Source organism: Lethenteron reissneri, chromosome 51, assembly GCF_015708825.2.
Source record: "Lethenteron reissneri isolate LAM-NWPU_2019-01 chromosome 51, ASM1570882v1, whole genome shotgun sequence".
NCBI lineage: Eukaryota > Metazoa > Chordata > Hyperoartia > Petromyzontiformes > Petromyzontidae > Lethenteron > Lethenteron reissneri.
In genome coordinates this window covers 9,202,011-9,227,602 of record NC_083829.1, presented here as the reverse complement: position 1 = coordinate 9,227,602, position 25,592 = coordinate 9,202,011, and the positions used below count along the sequence as shown (strand labels likewise).

Genomic DNA, 25,592 nt, shown 5'->3' with positions numbered 1-25,592 from the left:
GCGAATGGGAGGTGCGGGCGAAGGACAACAACACGTAGCACGGTATCCACACGCTTGGGGTGCTGCTCTAACTCACGAGCCCTGCTCTAGGGCAGTTTGTCACGTGGCGGTCAAAACCAATCAATTTTTTTCACGTCTCAAATCTCAAAATATCATGAAGTGAAACCCCAAACTCAACATGACGGATTCGGTGCCATCACCGACGGTCGGGGCTGAGACCATCAACTTCTCTCTCCGAGTCGCGTTGGCTCAGTCCCGGTGGCAGAGCGAGCCACAGAGTCACGCACAAGCGAAAATGTTTCGGGTAAAAACATTTCGGAAATGTCCTTCGACGTTTCATAACAAGGGTACTTGGCAAGCAAGCTGCGACAAATTCAAAGCCAGTTTAATCAAGCTTGTTCACAAAGGTGACATCAATACTGCTTAATGCAGTGGACCCTCATCAACAACAGTGTGGCTGAACAGTACCTGGATAGCAATGCCACTTTCAATCGAACTATCACAAATCATGCAGATCAGATGATCACCGAATATTCTAAATACGAATGAGATTCCTTCTGTTATTTGCGACACTATCGGAGGGGGGGGGGAAGAGAAGGCCAAAGTGAACATAAGAAAAGACAGTCGGTTTCGGTTTGTGTATTTCGTGGAAGGCTCAATTCAGCTGAATAGCTATTGTGCAATGTTGACCAAGCCAACACGGCTAGGTATAGCAGCAAGGAGATTATATGAATGACAAGATGTTGTTACACCTCATCTGTGACGACGCATGTATTACATGCGCAAAAGTCTCCGCTGTGTGCGGTCTGCTCTTGTAGGCGTGTAACCCACATACCCTGCTACGGCATTGCAATGGGTTTTCGCCACATACAAGCCCGAACGTGCGATGCGTGAAACATCACTTGCAGACGCAAAAAAGTGTGCAAGCAGCAGCAACAAACACACCAGGGGCTGCGGTGGCGGTGGTGACACACGCGCCTGTAACCCAGCAATGTGGGTGGCGAGGTTTTGGCGAATCGCACCGATGCTGTGACACTCCCCCGGTTCAGTGGGCGTCAGTGTGCTTCGCCCCCATGCCCTGGCCTTGCCAAGAGAATGCGGTGTGGACTACCCTCGATCGATTCCATTGGGCGCGGGGGTCAGCCGTTGCCTTCCACCCCCGCCGACCCGCGTGGATTCTTGTTTTCTCTCTGGCTGCTCCTGTTTCCACCCACATTTATGAAACCACGTTAATCTGCCTGAAAATAACCCTCAGGCAAAGAGGATCGCGGAGTTTGGCGAATTGTCGTCACCGGCTCAGAGCACTGGCTGTCTTCCCCGACTGTCTGCGTGGTTCCCCGTGCCCGAGTTGTTTTCACTTTCTCTCTCTATTGCTCTCGCTCTCTCCCCATGCGAGTCAGCGAATATCGCGCGCGTTAAAAGGTTGACATTATTATTTGTGGACACCGGCCGTGAGAGTGTGTTGGAAATTCCACGTACCCATGACAATTTCACATTATCGCGACAAAGCGTCGGTCTATTCATAGAACGACCATCGTTGCCTGCCGGCTTTGTGATCATTATTCCATCACCACTAGCAAAATGATGGGCTGAATAAACCTACCACATGCTCTCAGCAACAATGCCATCTGGTTGGATTATACAATACAAAACAATTAGAGAACATTTTTTTTTGCTACGGTATATTCATATGACCGTCATATTTTAAAGTCACGTTCATACGTACAAGAAAAGCTTCATAGCTACGTATTAGGTGAAATCACCAAAACCTAAATGACAGGAACACTTCCCCTAGTTGCGATGATGCGAGTGGCAACCCGAGTGAGCGGACGGGCCAGATTTTCAAAGCGATGTCTCAGAGGAAATCCCCTTTGCTGCTGGGCACGGCAGTGCCCCCACGCACCCAGGCTGCAAGTACCGATGAATAACCGGACCTGTTACTGCTGCCCTTGATACTACTGCTGCCCCTGATACTACTGCTGCCGTCCCTTGTCGTTCCTGGTTTGCTACCGCTGCTATCCCTGCTGCTGCTGCAGCTGCTGCTTGTACCGATGAATAACCGGACCCGTGCTAGGACAAAGCGATTCTACGGTGCGTTCACTTTATTGCATTAAAACATAATTGTGAAATATGAATTGTGTTCTGTAAGCCAGCGGATAAGAAAGAAAGCCGTCTGTGAAAAGGAGCTTGAGAGCTCATCGGATTTCTGCAGGACAAAATAAAGATTCTGATTCATTACCCTGGCCAAAATATCGCAATGTGCTCTTCCTGTTTCTGCTACTGCCCCTGTTGTCACAGCTGCTGTCCCTACTCTGGCTGCTGTCGCTGTTGTAGATGCTGCCACTGCTACCGATGTCTCTACTGCTACTCTATGACTGCTGCTGTCCCTGTTGTCACAGCTACTGTCACTGCTCTGGGTGCTGTCGCTGCTGTGGATGCTGTCACTGCTACCGATGTCTCTACTGCTACTCTAGGACTGCTGCTCTCCCTGTTGTCACAGCTGCTGTCCCTACTCTGGCTGCTGTCGCTGCTGTGGATGCTGTCACTGCTACCGATGTCTCTACTGCTACTCTATGACTGCTGCTGTCCCTGTTGTCACAGCTGCTGTCACTGCTCTGGGTGCTGTCGCTGCTGTGGATGCTGCCACTGCTACCGATGTCTCTACTGCTACTCTATGACTGCTGCTGTCCCTGTTGTCACAGCTGCTGTCACTGCTCTGGGTGCTGTCGCTGTTGTTGATGCTGTCACTGCTACCGATGTCTCTACTGCTACTCTATGACTGCTGCTGTCCGAGTTGACGCTGCTACCCGCGCTGTTGTTGCTATCGCTGCTGTCCTTAGTGATGCTATTATGTTACTGCTACTGCCCCATCCTGTGGCTGTACCTGTTGCTACTGCTGTCTATACCACTGCTGGGACTGCTGTTCTTCTTTCCCTGCTGTTGTCCCTGCTACTGTCCATGCGACTGCTGCTGTTTGTATTGCTGCTGTTCCTCCTGCTGCTACCGCTGCAGTCCCTACTGCTCCTGTCCGCGACTGTCTCTCCTGCTGCGAGTATCTCTTGTGTTGCCGTCTCTCCCTGCTGCTGCCTCTCCTGCTGCTGTTGTTCCCGTCCCTGCTGCTGCCTCTCCTGCTGCTGTTGCTGCCTCCTGCTACAGCTGTGCCTGTCTCTGCTGCTGCTGTCTCTCCTGCTGCTGTCTCTCCTGCTGCTGCTCTTCCTGCCGCTTCGGTCACCGCTACTGTCTCTCCTGCTGCTGCTGCCTCTCCTGCTGCAGCTGTCGCTGCCCCTGCTGCTGCCCATGCTGCTGCTGTCCCTGCCTCTCCTCCTGCTGCTGCCTCTCCTGCTGCTGCTGCCTCTCCTGCTGCTGCTGCTGCCTCCCCTGCTGCTGCTGCTGCCTCTCCTGCTGCTGCTGCCTCTCCTGCTGCTGCTGCCTCTCCTCCTGCTGCTGCTGTCCCTCCTGCTGCTGCTGCCTCTCCTGCTGCTGCTGCCTCTCCTGCTGCTGCTGCCTCTCCTGCTGCTGCTGCTGCTCACCTGCTGCTGCTGCCTCTCCTGCTGCTGCTGCCTCTCCTGCTGCTGCTGCCTCTCCTGCTGCTGCTGCCTCTGCTGCTCCTGCTGCTGCTGCCTCTCCTGCTGCTGCTGCTGCCTCTCCTGCTGCTGTCCCTGCTGCTGCTGCTGCCTCTCCTGCTGCTGCCTCTCCTGCTGCTGCTGCCTCTCCTGCTGCTGCTGCCTCTCCTCCTGCTGCTGCTGTCCCTCCTGCTGCTGCTGCCTCTCCTGCTGCTGCTGCCTCTCCTGCTGCTGCTGCCTCTCCTGCTGCTGCTGCCTCTCCTGCTGCTGCTGCCTCTCCTGCTGCTGCTGCCTCTCCTGCTGCTGCTGCTGCCTCTCCTGCTGCTGCTGCTGCTGCCTCTCCTGCTGCTGCTGCCTCTCCTGCAGCTGCTGCTGCCTCTCCTGCTGCCTCTTCTGCTGCTGCTGCTGTCCCTGCTCCTGCTGCCTCTCCTGCTGCCTCTTCTGCTGCTGTCCCTGCTGCTGCTGTCTCTCCTGCTGCTGCTGCTGCTCACCTGCATGCGGTTGAACTCCTCATCGGACAGAGACTGCGCCATGGCGCGGGCTCCGAGGCGGTGGCGGTGCGCTCGCTGTTGTGGCTGCTGCTGCTGCTGTTCGTGATGGCGTTTGTTGTCGCGCTTGTTGTTGTTGCTGCTGCCGTTGTTACTGCTGTTGTTGTTGCTGTTGTTGTTGTTGTTGTCGTCGTTTTGGTTGTGGGCGAGAATGAACCCCGCCGCTTGAGCGACTCAGAGCGAAGGTGACGCCATGACACCGGGAGCGGAGGATCACGTGACGATGACACACGCCGTGACCCCTGACCTCCCCCCCCTCGCCGGTCGCGCCCACGTGACTGCATAATAGGCGCGATGACGTCACGCGGGGGCGGGGGGCGGGGCCATGGTGGAGTGCCACGTGGAACGTCGGCGTCGAATGTGGAACGTTTAACAATAAAAATCATTGCAGTTGCGTAATGAGCGTGTGGGGGCAGGTAGGGGCAGGTAGGGGGTGACTTGCTCCCCTGCCCCCCACCCCCCCCCTGGCGGCCAAAGCTACGAGCTGCCCCCCCCCTCCCCCTGTTGACAACCAGCATGAGATTTATCTTCTTGGTTCTTTCGGTAAAGTCACGTAGAAGGGAAAAATAAAATTATGTAATTAAAACATAATAAAATAATTATCACGACGTTTCGGCCACAACGCAAGCAGCCGTCCTCAGGTGAAGAACAGGGCTGTCGGAAAGACAGCGTCTGAATGGGCACCACCAGGCTTGGCAGCGTATATTTAAGCTGGGTTGGAGGGGGAAGAGCGCCTTGACAAAGGAATTTGCATATCAAGATGAATTTAGCATATTTATGGGAAATGTAGATATGGGATTAGTCACTACTTGTGGAATGCGTAGGAGGTGGGGGGAGGTTTCAAAGTCATATTATGCCCGTGCATTATGCAGTATGCAGGATTAGCAACATCAAAGGGAAGGAGTAGGATTAGCAGTCATAGAGGGAAGGAATTTTAATAATGAGCTGCAGCAGCTAAACCACGTAAAAAACTAAAATATAAACTACATCAGTATCATCAATATACTAAATATACTCTCCAATAAGCTGAGCTACTAACAGTAAGTCATACATTACAGAGCATGAGATTTGTTTTTGGCAACAGTGTAAAAGATCAACAAACTTATTGTTGCGAAGACGGAGCGCCCCTGCAGCGTTAAATGTTCGAGACCGTGAGCGTAATGATGCGATTAGGCAAGATGATCCCCGGCATACAGGATAGCCGAGGTGCGAACGTGCTGGACACATCAAATATTGGGGCCCCCTACCTGACTTATTGCCGCACCCCTTGAGTTGATGGAGTTACTACGCCACTGAATCATTCGCATCGATGTGCAGAATTGCTGTTTTTGTTTAACAAACACATCCGGCTACGTGTCCTTCTCAGAATGTTTGTGGAAATTGTGGGACTGTACACACAACCATTTCCATTTTTCAAAAGCCTTCAATTATGTTCGTATTGTTTAATTTGTATAAATTCTGATTCGTTTCCAATAAGTACCACAAGTAGAACATAATCTGCAGCATATTCCAGTTGTCCTTCCAAGAGACATTTTCTTTTGTCCAACGAACCTTTTGTACGTGGGGTTTCTTCGTGACCAGTTGAAGAAAAAAAATCTGCCCAAGACGGCAAACACTACAATGAATGTATCATTTAATATTTGTGCAAAAATGTTTCCAAATGATAGCGTTCATTAATTTATATTTGCTTAATTGCTGTAATGTATTTCATTTGATTCGGGTCACTCTTGTAAATGAGATCATCCTGGTCTTTTTTGCATTCTCACCTGGTTAAACAAAATAAACTTGATACTTAAACTTGTTTTGGTCATATTTATCTTTCGCCCAACAGGCGGCCTTTGTTAAGTTACTAAGGTACTTTGATTTTCGCAATAAATGGGTTAAATGTACCGTGAAAAGTGTGTAGTATTCATTTTACAAATGTGAATATTACGATGAAAAAATGGTCCTATAGATAGATATAACAGCTCAACCTAATGTGCTATTAATGCGTTGATTTTTGCTTTGCCGTTCTCTGGTCTGACACGGATGAGACAAAGTCATAAATGAGGCTGCCTCTGGTGTGGCCCAATCAGTTTCAAAGACAATGCAACATTATCAAGCATCTTCTTGGTTCTTTCGATAAAGTCACTTAGAAGGGAAATAATAAAAAATAAAACATTAGAAAATACGATTCTCACGACGTTTCGGCCACAACGCAAGCAGCTTGCGTTGTGGCCGAAACGTCGTGAGAATTATTTTATTATGTTTTATTTTTATTATTTTATTATTTCCCTTCTACGTGACTTTACCGAAAGAACCAAGAAGATGAATCCCTGCAGTCACGAAAGCTTTAAATCGAAAGATCCTCAATTCTTGAGGGATAGATCCACGTGGCCGCTTCCCAGGGCTGGAAGCAGCTGATCTCGGTCACCGGAAGCAGCTGATCTCAACCACCGGAAGCAGCTGATCTCAACCACCGGAAGCCGCGGCCGTCCACCCACGTGGCATGCCACGTGCTCCGACCGTGACAGGCAACGAAAGGGAATGGAAGTGCGGCCCGCGGGAAGCGAGGACGTCGATTACGACGACGATGATCAATGGGACTGGGGCGACCCGCCCAGGGGGTCGATATCTGTGGAGCTCCCACCCTGGACACGCGAGCACAACGCTGATCCGACTGGGAGAGCGAGAACGGTGAGCCTTGAGCTGGGGCTGGCCGCTGGCAGAGCCGTCCCGAGGGATGCAGCAATGTTCGATTCCCGCTCACGGCCAACACCACCAGTGACGAATATCTGAACCGGTCCGGGGCCTCCTCGAGGTCGACTCGGCCTCAAATGAGTACCTGGTGCGATGTGTAAACATCGCCACTAGGGAGATAAAGGCGGACGGGCGTGGTGTTTGACACCCACACCCTCGTGTGCCGTGCTGACCTTCATAGGTGCTTGCTAACAGCACTTGCCCCTATAGTCTGTTACAGGCTACACGGGGGATCTTTGTCTTTGTGCGTGTGTTGTGTAAAGCCCCACCGGCCCGTCCAGGCATGCTGAGCGTGAATATCATCGTAACCATCGTCAGTCTATTACGAGCTCTGCATCGTCATCATCAGCATCATCGTAAACCGTCATCACCATTTATTTGTAGCTCATCCTCATCATCCTCGTCGTCATCTCAAACGTTGCAGCATGATCTGGATACACCCACCACCAATCTGTCGTCGTCATTATATTAATCACCACCACCATGTGTGTTGCGCCTGACCTGCACCACCACCATCATCATCACCATCATCATCTTGCGTGAATGTTGAGCCGTGCATCGTGATGTTTGTCATCGCCATGTGTTTAGTTCTACACCATCACCTGAGCCCCGAGTCGTACCACCACCACCATCACTAACGCGTTGCGTGCGGGTGGCATCTTTGGCGAACGCTTGATTTAAAGCTTTCGTGACTGCAGGAATCCATACTCTTTGGTAACGAACTATGTGAATCATCTTCTTGGTTCTTTCGGTAAAGTCACGTAGAAGGGAAATAATAAAATAATAAAACATTTACATAATAAAATACAATTCTCACGACGTTTCGGCCACAACGCAAGCAGCCGTCCTCAGGTGAAGAACAGGTCTGTCGGAAAGACAGCGTCTGAATGACGTGACTTTACCGAAAGAACCAAGAAGATGAATCCCTGCAGTCACGAAAGCTTTAAATCGAAATAGAACTACGTGACTTTACCGAAAGAACCAAAGAGTTTTGGCGAACGCGTCAAGCAAAGCCATCCCAGACCCCTTCATTTCATCGCCACCCTTCGAACCCCACCGGTCAATCGACACCCACCCAGCCGTCGTTCTCGCCTAAACATAAACAACAACAACAACAATCGGATCGTTCTCACGAAGCGTTATGAAACGCGTATCTCTGCTATCTCCGAGATAGAGACAGAGAGGCAGGGCGATAGAGAGAGAGGTACCGTAGAGAGAGAGACACGTGGACACAGAGACACGGGGACACAGAGACACGTGGACACAGAGACACGGGGACACAGAGACACGTGGACACAGAGACACGGGGACACAGAGACACGGGGACACAGAGACACGGGGACACAGACACACGGGGACACAGACACGTGGACACAGAGACACGGGGACACAGAGACACGGGGACACAGAGACACGGGGACACAGAGACACGGGGACACAGAGACACGGGGACACAGAGACACGGGGACACAGAGAAACGGGGACACAGAGACACGTGGACACAGAGACACGGTGACACAGAGACACGTGGATACAGAGACACGGGAACACAGAGACACGGTGACACAGAGACACGTGGATACAGAGACACGGGGACACAGAGACACGGGGACACAGAGACACGGGGACACAGAGACACGGGGACACAGACACGTGGATACAGAGACACGTGGACACAGACACGTGGATACAGAGACACGGGGACACAGAGACACGGGGACACAGAGACACGTGGATACAGAGACACGGGGACACAGACACGTGGATACAGAGACACGTGGATACAGAGACACGGGGACACAGAGACACGGGGACACAGAGACACGGGGACACAGAGACACGACCGATGGTCCAGAGACTTTGATTTTTAAACAACTTTTATTGCCGCCAGCAGCAACAGCACTGGAGGCGATTTCGATATGAAATACACAAAGTCACCAGCAAACAAAAGAAAATAAACGCTACAAATCGACGCGCTGTGGCGCTGAAAGCACCGCGCACAATACAAAATAAAAGCCACGTGGTGGTGGTGGTTGGTGGTGGTCATCGCGCATGCCACGGTGACGAGCGAGCGCTTCAGAAGGTGGTGAACACGAGGGTGCCGTCCACGCTGGTACAAAGAGCTTTTATGGCTCCCCAGCGTTCGAAGAAGACGTGCACATCACCAACATGCGTGTGGTATGCGTGCTCCAGCCGGAGCCGCGCCTTAAGCAGGCCTCTGAACACTGGAAGCACAGAGCAGCTGTTAGTGTCACCTTCCAGCATCTTTTTTCTCGTTCTGTACCGTAGAGAGAGACACGGGGATGCAGAGACACGGGGATGCAGAGACACGGGGATACAGAGACACGAGCGATGGTCCAGAGAGAGAGAGACGTAGATGTAAGAGAGGACGAAAATGCAGAGATATGAAGAGAGAGTGAGAGATGGCTCACAGCGAGATACACAGCACAGAGAGAGAGAGAGATGGTTCACAGCGAGATGCACAGAGAGAGAGAGATGGCTCACAGTGAGATACACAGAACGAGAGAGAGAGAGATGGCTCACAGCGAGATACACAGCACGAGAGAGATATGGTTCACAGCGAGATGCACAGCACGAGAGAGAGAGAGATGGTTCACAGCGAGATGCACAGCACGAGAGAGATATGGTTCACAGCGAGATGCACAGAGAGAGAGAGATGGCTCACAGTGAGATACACAGAACGAGAGAGAGAGATATGGTTCACAGCGAGATGCACAGAGAGAGAGAGATGGCTCACAGTGAGATACACAGAACGAGAGAGAGAGATATGGTTCACAGCGAGATGCACAGAGAGAGAGATGGCTCACAGCGAGATACACAGCACAGAGAGAGAACGAGCGACGTGGATACGGACACTGGCCAGACACTTGGCCAGGGCACAGGCCCCATCCTTCACTGTGCACTCTTGATTCTTGCATTCCCCCGTTCCTCTTACGACAGGCAAGCGGCGGTGGGCATGGCCTCGGTGAAAAGGCCGAGCGTGCCAGTGCCCGCAAGGCCTTCGCCGCTGGGGAGCCGCGCCGCGTGGCCGAGGTTGGCCCAGCCCGGCGGGACGTGGCGGGTGGCAGCAGCGTCAGGAGAAGGAGGGCAGCAGTGGTGGGAGCTGAGGGCAGGCTGCTCTCGCTGGAGGACACAAGGGCAGCTGCCATGGCCGGAAACCAGGAGCTCGTGTGCGAGGCGCTGGACGCGGGTCAGTCAGTCGGTCGGTTGTTGTTGCGGCAAAAAAATGGGACCTTTTTCAATTTTGATTTGAAGCTTTCGTGACTGCAGGAATCCATACTCTTTGGCTCTTTCGGTAAAGCCACGTAGTTAGAAATAAAATAAATCAAATCACGACGCTTCGATCGCAACACAAGCGGTCGTGATTTGTTTTTATTTTATTTCTAACTACGTGACTTTAGCGAAAGAACCAAAGAGTATGGGATCTTTTTATTGTTGTTGACAGTATCAAAGTGGTGGAAAAAAATACGAATAGGTGTTTTTTTTACCCTTTCGGGCACTACCACAGGAGGTGTGTTAAGATGTTAAAATGCCAAAATGGAAACTCTCTTGCAGGGAATCAAGTCCTGCTTTAACCACACACACGGCACTTTGTGGGGAACATGCAAACCAACACGTGGTAATCTATGGCGTTGTCTTTGAGACAGCAGCCTTGTTTAAGTAGTGTGGTTAATGCAATATTAATACTCAAGTATAATCAATTACCCGAAATAAATACGCAACTAAGCTATTCAATTCGTGAGAACTATCATAGTAGCACATCTCTGTATCTCGCCACTTTCTCCCGTCACTTTCTCTCTCTCATAACTTTATCTCGTCACTTTCTGCCATCTCTTTATCGCATCACATTCTCTCTCATCACTTTATCTCATCACTTTGTCTCTCTCGATGCAGCAGTCGTGTAACGTTCCAGATGCGATTCGCGGACAGCCAAGTTGGTGAAGAACACGAGCGAACACCGTAATGGGTGTTGTTTTGGGGCGATAGCCCTTCCTCAAGTTGGGGAGACGTGTGTGACGTTGCCACAGTATCCCACTTCTTCATCCACTCGTGCTTTGATCATAGCGCAAGCGTATGGAGAAGGCCCAATGTCAGAATTGTCACCTGTGTACAGTATATATCTACTAAGTCTAGATTTGAAGCTTTCGTGACTGCAAGGATTCATATTCTTAGGTTTTTTCGGTAAAGTCAGTAGGTAAAAAATAAAAATTACCTATGTGACTTTACCGAAAAAACCTAAGAATATATATATCTACTAAGTCTGACCTCGCCACACTGCAGTAGCTTGCGTGACAATGTCCTACACGCTATGAAGTCTATGACAAAGCGCTATTGCCCGAAATACTGATTACCTTGGCCATATATTTTCTTCCGAAGGCCCCACGGTGTTATTAATTAATGCGTTGTATTTGTTCTTTTGTTGTTGTTGTACTCCAAATAATTTGTCAAATTGAAGATGTGGTGAGGCCCGTATGGATTGTGCCCGTGCTACGAACCCGGCCACCCGAGTTCGATTCTCGCTCGTGGCCAACACCAGTGACGATTATTTGAACCGGTCGTGGGCCTCCCCTAGGTCGACTCGGCCTCAAATGAGTGCCTAGCGCGGTGCGTAAACATCGTCTTTGGGGAGACAAAGGCGGCCGGGCGTGTTGCTGGCCCACCCACCCCCTCGTGTGCCGTTCCGTCCTTCGTAAGTGCTACTCGCCAACGGCGCTCGTCCCCCAACAGTCCGTTAAGGCTCCACGGGGGGTGGCGGTTCTTTGTCTGTGTCCGTGTGGCCCGGTAGGCGTCGACGTGAACGCAGTGCTTTCCTCCGGCTGGTCCCTGCTGATGTACGCGGCCGTGTGTGCCAACCCGGCCCTGGTGAAAGTCCTGCTGGCTCGTGGCGCCAGCGCTCACTTCGCCACCGAAGGTCAGCGACGCGGTCGTCCGTGGAGACCACCATGGTGCCGTTTGCGCCGGCTCTTCATGGATGTTGTTGTCGATTGCTGCGGTTTGCCCGGCGGAGGGTGGCTATAATACGCACGTCGCCTGTAATCCGGCACCGTGGAGGCAGTGAGGTTTGACACTCGTGATCGATAGTTTGACTTCTCGAAAGCCTCTGTGGTTTTGTTGTCGTCGTCGTTGTTGCGATCACTTTTTTGCTTTTTCGATTTAAAGCTTTCGTGACTGCAGGGATTCATCTTCTTGGTTCTTTCGGTAAAGTCACGTAGAAGGGAAATAATAAAATAATAAAAATAAAACATAATAAAATTATTCTCACAACGTTTCGACTACAACGCAAGCAGCCGTCCTCAGGTGAATAATGAAACACCACCAAGCTTGGAGCGTATATTTAAGCTGGGTTGGAGGGGGAAGAAGAGCGCCTAGATAAAATAATTTGCATATCAAGAGGAATTTAGCATATTTATGGGAAATGCGTAGGAGGTGGGCGGGGGGTTTCAAAGTCATATTATGCCCGTGCATTATGCAGGATTAGCAGCATCAAAGGGAGGGGATAGGGGTAGCATTAACAAAGGGAAGGAATGTTAATAGTATATAGCTGCAGTTACTAAACCACCACGTAAAAAACTAAAGTATAAACTACATAGTATCATCAGTATACAAAATAAATTGTATTATCTTATTATTTCCCTTCTACGTGACTTTACCGAAAGAACCAAGAAGATGAACACCTTTTTGCTGTTTGCGCTTTTTGTTCTGGTGCCCGTTTCTCAATTTGCTTGTTCATTTTTTATTTTGCTTGGGTTGGTAGAGCTTTCTTTTGCTTGGTACGTACGTACGTGTGTTGCACGTGCCGGCCGTGTATGTGGGATTTGGTCCTTAAATATACAACTAATGTACGGCGTCGTGGGATGCTGTTGGCATGAATGACGCGCTATAAAATGAAAGTGTCATTCATATTTTCGCGCACAATACGACGAGAACCCTTGCGTGTTGGCAAGCGCGCTTGCCCGCTGACGGCATCCTGGACGACGCGGAGTTGCTCTGCGCCAGAGGTCGCAAACGGGTTTTGATTCCTTACCCGTACCCGTACCCGGCCGCACCAGGGTCACAAACGGGTACCCGTACCCGGCCGGGTACGGGTAGTCGGGTATCGGGTAGGGTACGGGTATCGGGTACCCGGTTGTGACCTCTGCTCTGCGCGGCCCGTCGCCGGCGTGGTTCCGCGCTCGTCACGAGCCACCACCCGCGCCACTGACGGCCGTTTCGTAGGTGGCTACACGGTGCTGATGGCCGCGTGCGCACCTTCTCACCGGCCGGCGGGAGACGCGGTGGCGTGCGCCGCCCAGCTCCTCCAGCACGCGCTCGACACCAACGTCACCGACAGGTACCGCGGCTGAACCCCCCTCGCCCCCCCGTGGTTTGCCGGTCGTTGCCGGCTGCGTGACGTTGTCGGGGCCTTCGAGCGTTGTTCCTTCGGCAGTTCGTTGAAAAAAAAACAACAACCCAGGAGTGGCTCGAATCTCACCCAGATCCGGAGCCGCGCTGCTAGCAAATCGAACGGAACTACGGGGAAGTCCGGAATAAATGCCACAAAAGCAGCCTGTGTGGTGCTGGCCACCCACCCGCCCCTGGTGTGCCGTGTCGGCCGTCATGGGTAACACTCGCGAACAGGACTTGCCCCTGCAGTCCGTTGAAAGCCACACGGGAGATCTTTGCCTTTAATTCTAGATTTGAAGCTTTTGTGACTGCAAGGATTCATATTCTTAGGTTTTTTCGGTAAAGTCACGTAGGTAAAAAATTAAAATTAAAATTAATAAAATAAAAAATCACGACGTTTCGGAAGCAACACAAGCTTCCGTCTTCAGGTGGAACCGTCACAGCCACGACAGCTGTATCAAGTAAATGAGAGATTACAAGAGATAGGGGGGAAGGGCCAGGAATGGCACACTTTTTTATTAATATGGTAAGGTGAGGCTTAAGACTAAGAATAGACTGCATAACAAAAGACTGAGCCTTTGTTATGGAGAGGTGCGGTTTGTGACTAACGCCTAGCCTACATAACAAAAGTGTGAAAAAAGAAAAACTAAACCTGGTTAAACAAAACTGGCTGTCTATCAGTAACCTGTAATAGTTGTCTGTCAAATAAGATGGTCCAAATAAGTGTAGTTAAATCTTTTTTGCATGTGCCTTTGTCTGTTGTGGCTCAGGATGGGGATGAGCGCCGTGATGTACGCTGCCCGCGACGGTTACCAGGACTCGGTGGCCTTGCTGGGGCAGCACAGTGCAGACGTCAACTTGCAGGACCAGCACGGATGGACCGTAAGCATGTGACACGTCTCCCCCTGTCTGTTTACGCAACAGTGCAATACTTGATAATAGGTTTTCCCCCTTTTTTCTGGCAACAAAACAGTTGTGTTAAGTTGTTAAAGTACCAAACTGAAACCTTTTGCAAGGAATCATGTCTGAAATAACCGCAATACTTGTGGTCAGAATGCAAACAAAAACACACTGATAGTTTATGCATTGTCCTTGAAACTGATTGGTCCACACCAGAGACAGCTTTCTTTTGAGCCTCGTCTCAAAAGGCGTACAGCTCAAAGACAACGACGCACTATCAGAGTAATGAGAGCTCGGGGTGAGCACCTACATCATGGAATCTCCTTTGCCAGTTCCAAAATATGATAATAGGAAAAACCTATTATCATATATTTTGGTACTGGCAAAGGAGGTCCCATGGGTGCAATACTTTTTGCACCGCCACCCAGCTCTGCCCTCTCGGCCCGATCACAGGCGCTGCACTGGGCCGCGAAGCAGAGGCCACGAGGCGTGCCGGAGACGGCTGGAGGAGCTCGGCGCCGACACCGCCATCAAGACCAACGGCGGCTTCTCCGCCGAAGAGCTGGCACTCCAGTTCAGCAAGGTGCAGGTGAGCGGGGCAGGTGCGGCAGGCACCTGGGGGGGAGCGGCGGCGCAGCGGTTAGCGCGACCTGAGTTCGAGAGCTGCTCGCGAGCAATAACGGTGGCGGATATTTCGACCGGTCCCTAGGCTACGTCTAGGCCGACTCGAGCATGAATGAGTACCTGTTGTGGTGTGTTCAAGTTCAAGTTCATTTTCAAGTTCATTTATAAGGCACAGCCCTGTGAGCCATTCGGCTCTTGAATCGGGTGCAACCGCAACAAAGAAAAAACAAAAACATGAACAAAAACATCTTAAAGTGAATATGTGACTAAGTGCAAACAGAAAATCCATGAAAAGACAGCAAAATATTGCAGAAAAAACACCGTACACCAACGCTGTGTGCAAAAATCCCAGTGGGATGCAAGTGTAAACACCAGCACTGGTGAAGGCAGAGATAGCCTGGGGTGGTGCTGGCCTCCCACCCCCTCGTGTGCCGTGCCGGCCTTCATAGGTGCTACTCGCTAACAGCACTTGCCCCAACAGTCTTTGTCTTTGTTTTGTCTATATGTATGAGCGTGTGTACGCATTGATGCTTAAGGTTTCCTTCGCGTGCGTACGAGCGCGTGTTTGTAAACGGGAGCGAAACGAGCATCGGCCGGGGGGCCCGCGTTGAGATAGCGGCAGCAGGCGGTGGAGACGTCGGACGACGCGCCGCACGAGGCGGCATCGCATCGGGAGTGCCGTGCAGCGCAGCGATAACCACGGGGGGGGGGGGGGGGAACGCTGGGCACTGGGGTGACGCTGGTTCCTTCCCCGTCTCAGATCGTGCTCGAGTCTTACAAGGAGTCGGGGGCGTGCAAGTTCATGGCGTCTACCAACAAAATCAGCGCTGTCAGCACCAAGGCTTTGGAATTGAAAATCAGGTACCCTGCGTCCACACTGCAGCCTTCGGGTCCGGCGATACCGATAGGCCTCGGCAAGGTAAAAGGTAAAAGCAACGAGCCTACCTTTACCCTACATTTTACCCTTACCCCATACAAATTGCCCGATTACAGGGTAATTACTGGGGCACTACTACACATGAACAAGGTTTATAACAGGTGAATGCTAGGTAGAGCGCTTTATTCATATAGAATACTCTCGATTATTCCAATTTTAAATGGAGGCCACGGACTGCGCCACGGAGCTTTTAGCGAGCGGTAAACACAAGGTGTTTGCCTGGTAATACTTCGCGCTTGAATCTTTACCCTACCGGGTAATTCTTCCGCGCTACCTTTACCCTACCCTTTACCCTACCCCTTGGCGTGTCGACACCTTTACCCTTTTACCCGGTAAAAAGGGTAAATGACCTTACCTTGCCGAGGCCTCGATACCGACGCTGCAACGGCTGCGAGGGAACGCCGATCCGGGAGTTTCGGAGCAGAACGTTTCAGAGCAGGACCTTACCGTGTGTGTACCGTGTGTGTCTGTACTGTGTGTGTACTGTGTGTGTACTGTGTGTGTCTGTACTGTGTGTGTACCGTGTGTGTACCATGTGTACTGTGTGTGTACCGTGTGTGTGTCTGTACTGTGTGTGTACCGTGTGTGTACCATGTGTGTGTCTGTACTGTGTGTGTACCGTGTGTGTACCGTGTGTGTACCGTGTGTGTACCGTGTGTGTGTCTGTACTGTGTGTGTACCGTGTGTGTACCGTGTGTACCATGTGTACTGTGTGTGTACCATGTGTACTGTGTGTGTACCATGTGTACTGTGTGTGTACCGTGTGTGTACCGTGTGTGTGCCGCGTGTGTACTGTGTGTACTGTGTGTACCGCGTGTGTGCCGCGTGTGTACTGTGTGTGTACCGTGCGTGTACCCTGTACGCTACTCGGCAGGCAGCCGTCTCTTCGTGCGGTTTCGCTTTGTGCGCCCTTTTTTTGGTTCGCATCTACTGCTACCACCACCATCACCGCGTGGAGCGTGGAGGGACACTTGTGTTTGTCTCTGTAAGCAGACGAACGCGCGTGCCTTGACCTCTTTGTCAGGCCACGTGTGGGGAGCGGTGTGGTGTGGCTCGTTAGCGCTCCGCTAACGAACCCGGACACCCCGAGGTTCGGTTCCCGCTCACGGCCATCGACACCGGCGGCGATTATCCCAACCGGTCCTGGTCCTCCCCTAGGTCCACTCGGCCTCGCATGACGCCGAGTGCACTTGGTGTGGCGGTGTGCGGTAAACGTCGCCAGTCGGGAGACGTGGGCGGCCGGGCACGGTGCTGGCCACCCCACGCCCCTCGTGTGCCGGAGTGCCGGCCTTCGTAGGTGCTACTCGCTAACGGCACTCGCCCCGACAGTCTGTTATGGGCTGTACCGGGGGAAGGGAGCTTTGACTCCGTAAGCAGAATAAAAGTTACGTGACTTCGTGTGTGGGTTCCCCCCCCCCCCCCACCCCCAGAAACAAGCTCATGCTTGACGATCTGAAGCAGTTCTTATTTGGGCTCGACCTTGGACACCTCGTCCCGCTGTTCCAGGTGCTGGTTTGCCGTTGAACACGCGGTGTTGGTTTGCATGCCGTTGCCCCCGCCGAAGGCACGCGACGTTGGCCAACGGGGGCGACGTGCGTCATCGTCGTTTGATGGCTGGCGGGGGGGTTCAGAGGCGCCGCCTGGCAGTGGCGTTTTTTTTCGATTTAAGCTTTCAGACTCTGCCTTCTCGGCAGACGCTGTTCTCCACCTGAAGACGGCTGCTTGCGTTGTGGCCGAAACGTCGTGAGAATTATTTTATTTTTATTATTTTATTATTCTTCTACGTGACTTTACGGAAAAGAACCAAGAAGAAAAAAAAGTGGCGTTTTTGTTTGGATCGTCTGGGAGTTTGGAGGTGCAAGGGGCTTTTGGGGAGAGCTCGTGGAGGAAAGGAGAGAGGTTATCAAACAATCGCACCCCTCTCCCATGTCTGTACCCCTGCATAAACAAATTAAGGTTTTGCCACATCCCATCAGCAACACGGCCTTCTGGGTTTCAGACGTAGATGTGTACGTTGAACTTCTTTCGCACCGTACGTAGCCAACCGTGCTCATTGGAGGTGCGGGGGTAAGGGCAACAAACTAACGCACTAAAAGCATTTCTAAAGAAATGAGTTTTCGATCTCACTTTGGGTTGCTGGTACTTAAATCATCGCTCCGAGGGCCTAATGTGGCTGACGGGATCTGTTACGACAACAAGAAAATACTGGAGGTTAGCTAGGGACCGGGCACCAACAATTCATCCTCGCTCTGCGGTCTTAAGTTGGGATGATCGGCCAACTCCGTTTTAATGAATGGGGTTGTTGTTTTTTTACTGCATGTGGCAGGAAACCGGAGCACCCGGACAAAAACCCCACGCATGCAATGCGGTGGCGGCAGCAAGCGCCCTGTTCATCCCCGTAAAGACGTTAGACGAACGGCGATTGACTAATCCACTCGCCGTGCTCTGCCATTTCCTGGCGAGCTAGAAAGTGGTGGGAGGGAGTTCCTCGCGGCGATCCACCCAACCCACTCGTCTGCGTAGCCAACCGATTAGCGCGGTTTGGCTGCGTACGGTGCGAAAGAAGGTCAACATGCATACAGAATACTGGTAGGAACCTCCTGGTTGCACCAGCCCACAGGGGATTATTGTGTCCGTTCGTCCGTCGTGCAGGGAGGGGCTGGGTGGGGAGGGAGGGGTTGGGTGGGGAGGGGAGGGTGGGGAGGGGCTGGGTAGGGAGGGTGGGGCTGGGTGGGGAGGGGAGGGTGGGGAGGGGCTGGGTGGGGGGTGGGAGGGGTGGGGCTGGGTGGGGAGGGGCTAGTCACCCCGTGGTGCCCTTATAAAACTCAACGTTTAACCTACTCACGCCGGCTTGTGCCCGCCCTCACAGTCGGCCATATTTGCGGAATACACCACGCCGCCGTTGACCCTGGACATTGACCGAGCAACCTAACGTTCCTATCAGCTCCCTCCGCAGGACAATATGTTACAAGTGCTGGGTTTACAGGTCACGTGCGTAGCCACCAGCGCCCTGGCCGATACCCACCGTGTGGACGTCTCTCCCTCCTCGCCGGCTTTCCCAGTCTGGGTGTTTCCACCTCTTCTATTAACGGACCCTGGTCTAACAGGCCATGTTAATGGCCTAAGGTTTTCCCAGGAGCATCCTTTTATTTCTGATAGCATGTCCTTGGAAATATGTAAGTCTTCCCGGGATATTCAGAGAACATACGCCGCTACACGTTGCTTCATCGGCATGCTCCAATTCTTTTAAGGTTTCCATGGTAGCGAGATGTTAGCTCCCTTGCCTCGTGTGAAGGACATCGTGGGTTTGATCCCGACCCTGACGTATGTATGTATGTTGAGCTTCTTTCGCACCATACATAGCCATCCGTGCTAATATATTTTTGTGTCGTGGAGTTTCCTCCGGGTTCTCCAATTTTTTTTCCCCCTCCACAGTTAGAATCAACGCGTTTGAAGTATTTGGCTGCAATAAATGTCCACGTGACAAGCCGCTTCGTTGAGCTATCATTTGTGATAGCCAGTTCGCTTCTGGAAAAATAGCTATCAAGCTCGGTGGGCCCTACCTGGTAAAGTCTTAGTCCGTTAATACGAGAGTGTTGTTTGTATTGTCAGTTGCCATGTCCCCGACGATCCCTAATGTGGCGTGCGTGCGGGAGACGCTTGTTCAGCCACGAAATGCGCGGCGGCTTGGCGACGGGTGAGAGAGAGGCCCTCTTTTCTACTTGCAGGCCCAGGAAGTTACGCTGAGAAACCTCCTCACCATGTCTGACCAGGAGCTCTCCGCGGTAAGGACTGGATTGATTGCAAGAGTGGGATCCATTAAGTAATGCGTGGTGGATGTTTCGCGTCTCCTTTGACGGGATGTCTGGAAAGTAGATGATGATAACGGTTGTTTTTAAATCCTTTATATTAAGTTCACTTGCTTGCTTGCACGCTTACGACCGTGCAAATCTTTTGGTCGTTTTTTAACCCACTTCCCGTGATCCAATCGAGCTGACATTTTGCACACAGACTCGTTGTGCGTGACAATTTATTTTCGTGAAAAAAATTTTTCCAAAATTTTCCACTTTTTAGGAAAATTTTTTTCCATATTTTATTTAAAATACCAATGTGATAAAAATGAAACTCTTACTCAAGAAAAATAGAAATGAATAATAAAATAAAACCGATGCCACGCATATAAAGGATTTATAGTGAAAAACTTAGTTTTTACGGGTTAATTTTTTTATTTAATCATACCGCGCTCTCTCATACGCCGGGGCTTTTCATAGTCCGCTGTTACATCTCGCGTCTCGTCTCAACAACACCTTTGAAAGGGCACCACCTGTTGGCAACTGTCCCTCTGCGGGCGAATATTTGCCTACGTATTATCCGAATATTGCCGGCGTGACGGTGATTTTCACGTCGGTGCTGGCCACCCGCAGTTGGGTGCGATGCAGACGGGAGAGCAGAGGAAGATTCTCGCGGCTTCGCATAAGCTGCACATGAGCAGGTGGGAGTCGGGGAGCATCCCTGACATCACCAAGCTGCCGGTCAGGTACGCACCGCGGGTTTGACCCCGTGACTCTTACAAACACTGAAGTGGGTGAGGGCTTGGTGGAGCGCGCGCACGTTGCAAAGACGCCCTTTCCTGTGGCTGTCGGAGGTACCTCTGTTTTCCCCTCTGCCTTGACAGAATTCCGGACGGCAAAATGTGGACTCGACGTGTTTTAATCAATCTGCATGGGGGATAGCGTGTTGTCCCCTCGCACGCACGTGGTGGTTTTTATCCTGAACAAGTGCGTCGTGCAGATTAGATTGTTGGCAGTAGCCAAGCGAATGGGCTCCGGAAGTGGAGGGGGGGAGGGGGGTCCCCCGTGCACGGTTTGCAGGGGCGCGACTTTGCGGCGGTGAAAATTGGTAGCGGCACTCTGCTGATGGTTCTCAACGAGGACTTCGCCGGTCCACGGTTCTCTTGTCACCACATCACCGTTATTGCGATGGCCAACAATTACAAAGAGGACCACAATGCGCATCTTCCGAAAGTGCCGATGGTTTATACGCATGTGGACAGAGGCTGTGTGCTTTTTACGCGTGAATTGTCAGCGAGCGTTCGACACTTCACGTGGACTCAAGGTGCACATGGCCTGGCACAAGCATCGTGGTGACGTCACCGCCGCTTAGTGGCGAATGGCAGTTGTTGTTGTTGTCCCCCTTCCGTGGGGAGCGGTGGTGTAGCAGTTAGCGCACTACGCTGCGCTATGAACCCGGCGACCCGGGTTCGAATCCCAATCACGGACACCAGTGACGATTATCTGAACCGGTCCTGGGCCTCCCCTAGGTCGACTCAGCCTGAAATGAGTACCCGGTGCGGTGCGTAGTACCGCCCCGCACTATGATTCTGTTATGATGGTGGCTTTCTCTTGTCACTTAGAACTTTGACAGAATTATTGGTGCTGCCTGGGGGCTCCGGTCTATTTGTCGCAACGCACGATCGATCGCGTTAGCGGTGGGGGAGAACTTAGCTGCGACACTTAATGCACCGTCACTGCACGCGGCTAAATGTGTTCATGGCAGAGTTTCACGTTCTCCAGGGATACTTAATCGTTGGCGTGTTTTCCTGTAAAATGTTTGCTTCGGACGTTTTATTTTGTTTCCCTTGCGGTGATTTGTGACCATGGAATTGGCAGTGGCTTTAACCTTTTTTTTTTACAGACCGGTGAAATGGCCCCAAGCCGCTTGTTTGCAGAGCTTCACGGTTCGAATCCAGCGGCTTCCCTGATTAATACCGCGGGCGCATTAAGTGTTTGACGTGTAGGCTTTCGCGACCAATATCCACAATCTAGGTTCTTTGGATTAGATCAATCTGATTTCTCGTATTGTAAATGTCGTAGATTTGCTCTCCAACACACCGGTGTGCTGTACTAGTAACGAATTGTCACGTTCTGCTTACGTGACAAACCTTACTAGTTGGCTATGTCGGGTGGTGGCGGGTTTAACGACACATTTATATTTACGCGATCTAACCCAAAAAAACCCTCTTATGCATTAAGTGTTAACCGTGAAAAATCCTGCGCCGCGGGGGGACAGTTAAAATATCCCGCGATTCCCTTTGCAAGAGTAGCCCATTAGTCTCACGGCGCCACAGTCCAAATTTGAAAATGACACCGCAAATTCGTGATTTGCATTATACATAACAATCATTGCCCCCCCCCCTCCCCTCCTTCAACAAACTTGGCAGGACCCTCCTGGAAGAGAGTCGCGAGAGCCGGTGAAGCTTTCCCCTGGTGAACAAAATCGGAATAATGATGATGATGATGATGCCGTTGTTTCCTGTGTGTCGCAGCTTCGAAGGGACTATGACCTTGCTGGTGAACATGGAGTTGCAATGCAACTACATGCAGAGCAGTCTGGAGTACCTTTGCAAGCACAGCGTGGGTGACCTCACCTTGCTCAAACCTGTCAAGGTATTCGCTCTTGTAAAATAATAACAGTACGGTGGATCAATCTTAATTTTGGAGCTTTATTGACTGCAGGAATTATTCTTTGGTTCTTTCGGTTAAGTCACGTCTAAAGATAAAAGAATAAATTAAATAATAGTATATTAAATGTTGCGATTGCAACACAAGCAATTATCATTAGGCATAAAAGAAATAGCGACAAAAATCTCTTTGTGCCGATATGTGTCCTCTCTCTGTGTGTCCTTGTGATGTCTGTCTGCTTGTATGTCTGTGTCTATAGTTTTCTAGTTAGATTTTTGTTGCTATTTATTTTATGCCTGATGACGATTGCTTGTGTTGCAATCGAAACGTCGTAATATGCTATTATTTAATTTATTATTTTATCTTTAGACGTGACTTAACCAAAAGAACCAAAGAGTACGGTGGATCGTTGATTATCCGGGGCGCGATTATCCGGCTCCCCCCCCCCCCCCCCCCCCCCCCAATATTATCCGGCGGTCCCGGCAGATCCGGCGAACCTCCAACGCAGCTGATGGAGTTTGGATTCGGACTCTGAATAACCACCTCCAATTCTACACAGCCCCTATCATCGCCCCGTGCACAGTCTTCGAGATTGCAGTGATAAGTACAATACAGTAAATAAAGTAACTTTTCACAGTAGGATATTTATTTTTGTCTATTCGTATGTTCGTGCCAATTTCATAAAGTAAACAAATAAAATACAACACCTACAAGCAATGTTATGCAAGAATGTGTCAAAATAAGATGTTTTAAACAGTTACGTGGTTGTCCGGCGTTTTTGAAGATCTGGCACTCGCTTCCCACGTAAGCCATCGGATAATCGATGATCTACTTTATTAATGTTGCAGTTTTACACTGCAGATTGCATCTCTCAAACGCTGGGAAACCACAGACGGCAAGGCTGGAAGACGGCCAGGTGGTGAGCTGGTAACCAGCAATTTCCCAAGATCTGCAGTCCCCTACAGATAAAGATGCTTTCAGTCAATTGATCAGCGTGTGTGGGCATGTAGGAAAGGAAACGGGAACACTCGGAGAAAACCCACCACCTACAAAGGGAGGAAACGCGCGATACCGTACAGAAGGAACAGATGATATTAGTCCGCACTCTGCTGTACCACCATGTATTGATGAAAAGTGAAACCTGCCCCCGTAAAATCGCAAGATTTATTGGTGACATGCGCATTACTTTTCCACGTAACCCCCCCTGTTCCACCTCAATGGCTTTTACGCCACCGAGAGACGACGTCACGCGTCCCCTTGCCAGCGAAAGTCCCGTGGGGCGTCGCTTTCCGGGCAACCCTCGCGCGCGCGCCTCGAACTTTCCCCTCTGCCCGTAATGCAGGTGGATGTTGAGTACAATTCCACGCAGCTGCTGCTCGACCAGATGGAGCGTGGAATGAGCGCCGCCCAGGCCCTGCACCGGCAAGCGGCCACGCTGCTCAGCTCCGTGCGGGAGGTACGCGCGCCACCCTGAGCGTCGCTCGGCACACACTCGCCACCCTTGCACGGGGGAGGTCCCCACGAGGACGGAAGAAACGGTTCATTCAAGGACGTTCTTTAAGGCACTTGTTTTTTATTGTGACATCGACATCGACTTATGGGAGTCGCTAGCTTAGGTTCGCACAAATAGTATAAACGTGCATTTGTAGCATTTGGCCGCTAGAAATTTCCACGTGATAAGCCACTTCCGTTGAGCTATCGTTCGTGATGTCCAGGTCGCGTCTGAAAAAGAGCTACGTAGCTCAGTGGGCCTTGGCAGGTTAAAAAAAAATGTTTGTTTCGGAGACCTGGAAGAAGCCCCCCTATACCTTGGGAGGGGGGGGGGGGTGGGGGGAACAGTAGCTGCTGCGGAGACTCCTGCCTGTGTTCCTCCCACCCTGGAAAAGCCAATTTCCGAATAATAAAAGATGAGAGCGAGAGGCTGTGTGCGGTCTAGAGTGTGTGGGGGGGGGGGGGGGGGGGGTTCATGTGCTGCGACCCAGCTCGAGGTTAAAGGAAGAGGTTGCCCCGGGGGGGGATGAGAGACACGTGTGCCCATGAAGGAGAGCATCGGTGGGAACTCTCCGGCGTGGGTGGAGGCCCAGGAGAGAGCGGCGTTGTTGGATGGCGCGCGGTGAGGGCCTGAGCAAGGCGACCAAACGCTTGGGTAAACCATCGACAAGACAAGAGACTCTCCTTTGGACCTCGGGAGTAAATTGCATGTTGTACAGGGGGGTGGGTAACTTAACGTGTGTGGCCTTAAAATAAAAGGTGCGTAATCAGGTGACGTTTCCGGCCATTTACCGCTTGCACAGGGATAAAGACTCCTGAACTTCAAGGCAGGGATTTGAGGTTCCAAAGGAAGAGGGCAAAGGTTGTCGCCTCAAAGAAAAGAATGGGAGGAGGAGGGGAGGAAAGGAGGTTTCACTGCAGTGGGATTTTAACAATCCACCCTCATTACAATTGAAATCATGACGTAATAACAACTTTCAATAAATCGTCAACGTTTACACAACGACAACAACAACGACAATAACAACGATCGTGACGTCAGCCAACCATCGTGGTTTCGTATTTACGTAGCGGCGGTGTCGTACGATCATTTCCCTGCGCCCCAGGTAGTGGTGGCGGGGGTGTTGACAGCCGCGTCAACCGTTGCCCCGTGTCGATCGCTAACCGGTGTGGCTCTGCGCGCGGTCGTCTGGCAGTGCCGCACCGATTCGCCGACGCCTGCCGATTTCATCGCCTCGAAACGGAAGCGCCGCTTGGTGTCGCCAGGGGGAGCCGCGGCGCTGCTGATGATCCTCGCCGGAGCCGCCGGAGCCGCCGTGCTCTTCGCCTGGAAGCGCGGCTCTGCCGTCTCGGGCGTCTCCGTGCCAGCGGCTCGCGTCTGACGACGGGAGGACAAGGCCACAGAGTTGGGGTGGGGGGGGCGGTGGGGATGCTCCCCGGATTTTCAGATGAATCCCAGAACTTTCGATTTAAAGCTTTCGTGACTGCAGGGATTCATCTTCTTGGTTCTTTCGGTAAAATCACGTAGAAGAGAAATAATAGAATAATAAAAATAGAACATGATAAAATAATTCTCACGACGTTTCGGCCACAACGCAAGCAGCCGTCCCAGGTGAAGACCAGGTCTGTCGGGGAGACAGCGTCTAACCAAGAAGATGAATCCCAGAACGTTTCCGAACATCGGGGGGCATAGAAGTATGCGAAATGTTGAGACGGTCTGGGGAATTGTTTTTGTTGGTTTGTTTGTTTTTGGGATTTGATCGGAAACCGGAAGTTGACGCCGCTCGTTGGCGGGGCGCGGTAGCCTCGGCGGAGTTTATCCCCCGAGAGCGACGTTCGCGTGGCATCTTGGTGACCGGTCGGTCCGCTTTCGTTGGCGAGCAGACGTTGTTGGCACGTGGTTTGAACTTCTTCACCGCCGTAC

General features: G+C 51.5%; 2 protein-coding genes across 3 annotated transcripts in view; one reads left to right on the top strand and one right to left on the bottom strand.

The window, feature by feature from the left end:
• GRIPAP1 (GRIP1 associated protein 1) overlaps positions 1 to 4,323 on the bottom strand; it is a 36,487-nt gene extending 32,164 nt beyond the window's left edge. For both annotated transcript variants that reach the window (XM_061573032.1, XM_061573033.1), the window contains exon 1: positions 4,055 to 4,323. In XM_061573032.1, the coding sequence (XP_061429016.1) occupies positions 4,055 to 4,096 (42 nt within the window). In that variant the 5' untranslated portion in view covers positions 4,097 to 4,323. The remainder of the gene's footprint in view (positions 1 to 4,054) is intronic.
• Positions 4,324 to 6,655: 2,332 nt separating this feature from the next.
• Positions 6,656 to 25,059, top strand: ASZ1 (ankyrin repeat, SAM and basic leucine zipper domain containing 1). The gene is made up of 13 exons (XM_061572892.1): positions 6,656 to 6,787; positions 9,812 to 10,041; positions 11,658 to 11,783; positions 13,088 to 13,202; positions 14,026 to 14,145; positions 14,609 to 14,744; positions 15,540 to 15,640; positions 17,147 to 17,222; positions 19,445 to 19,501; positions 20,141 to 20,253; positions 22,042 to 22,162; positions 23,520 to 23,633; positions 24,865 to 25,059. The coding sequence occupies exons 1-13, from the start codon at positions 6,684 to 6,686 to the stop codon at positions 25,048 to 25,050; spliced, it is 1,599 nt and encodes a 532-aa protein (XP_061428876.1). The 5' UTR covers positions 6,656 to 6,683; the 3' UTR covers positions 25,051 to 25,059.
• The last annotated feature ends 533 nt before the right edge of the window (positions 25,060 to 25,592 follow it).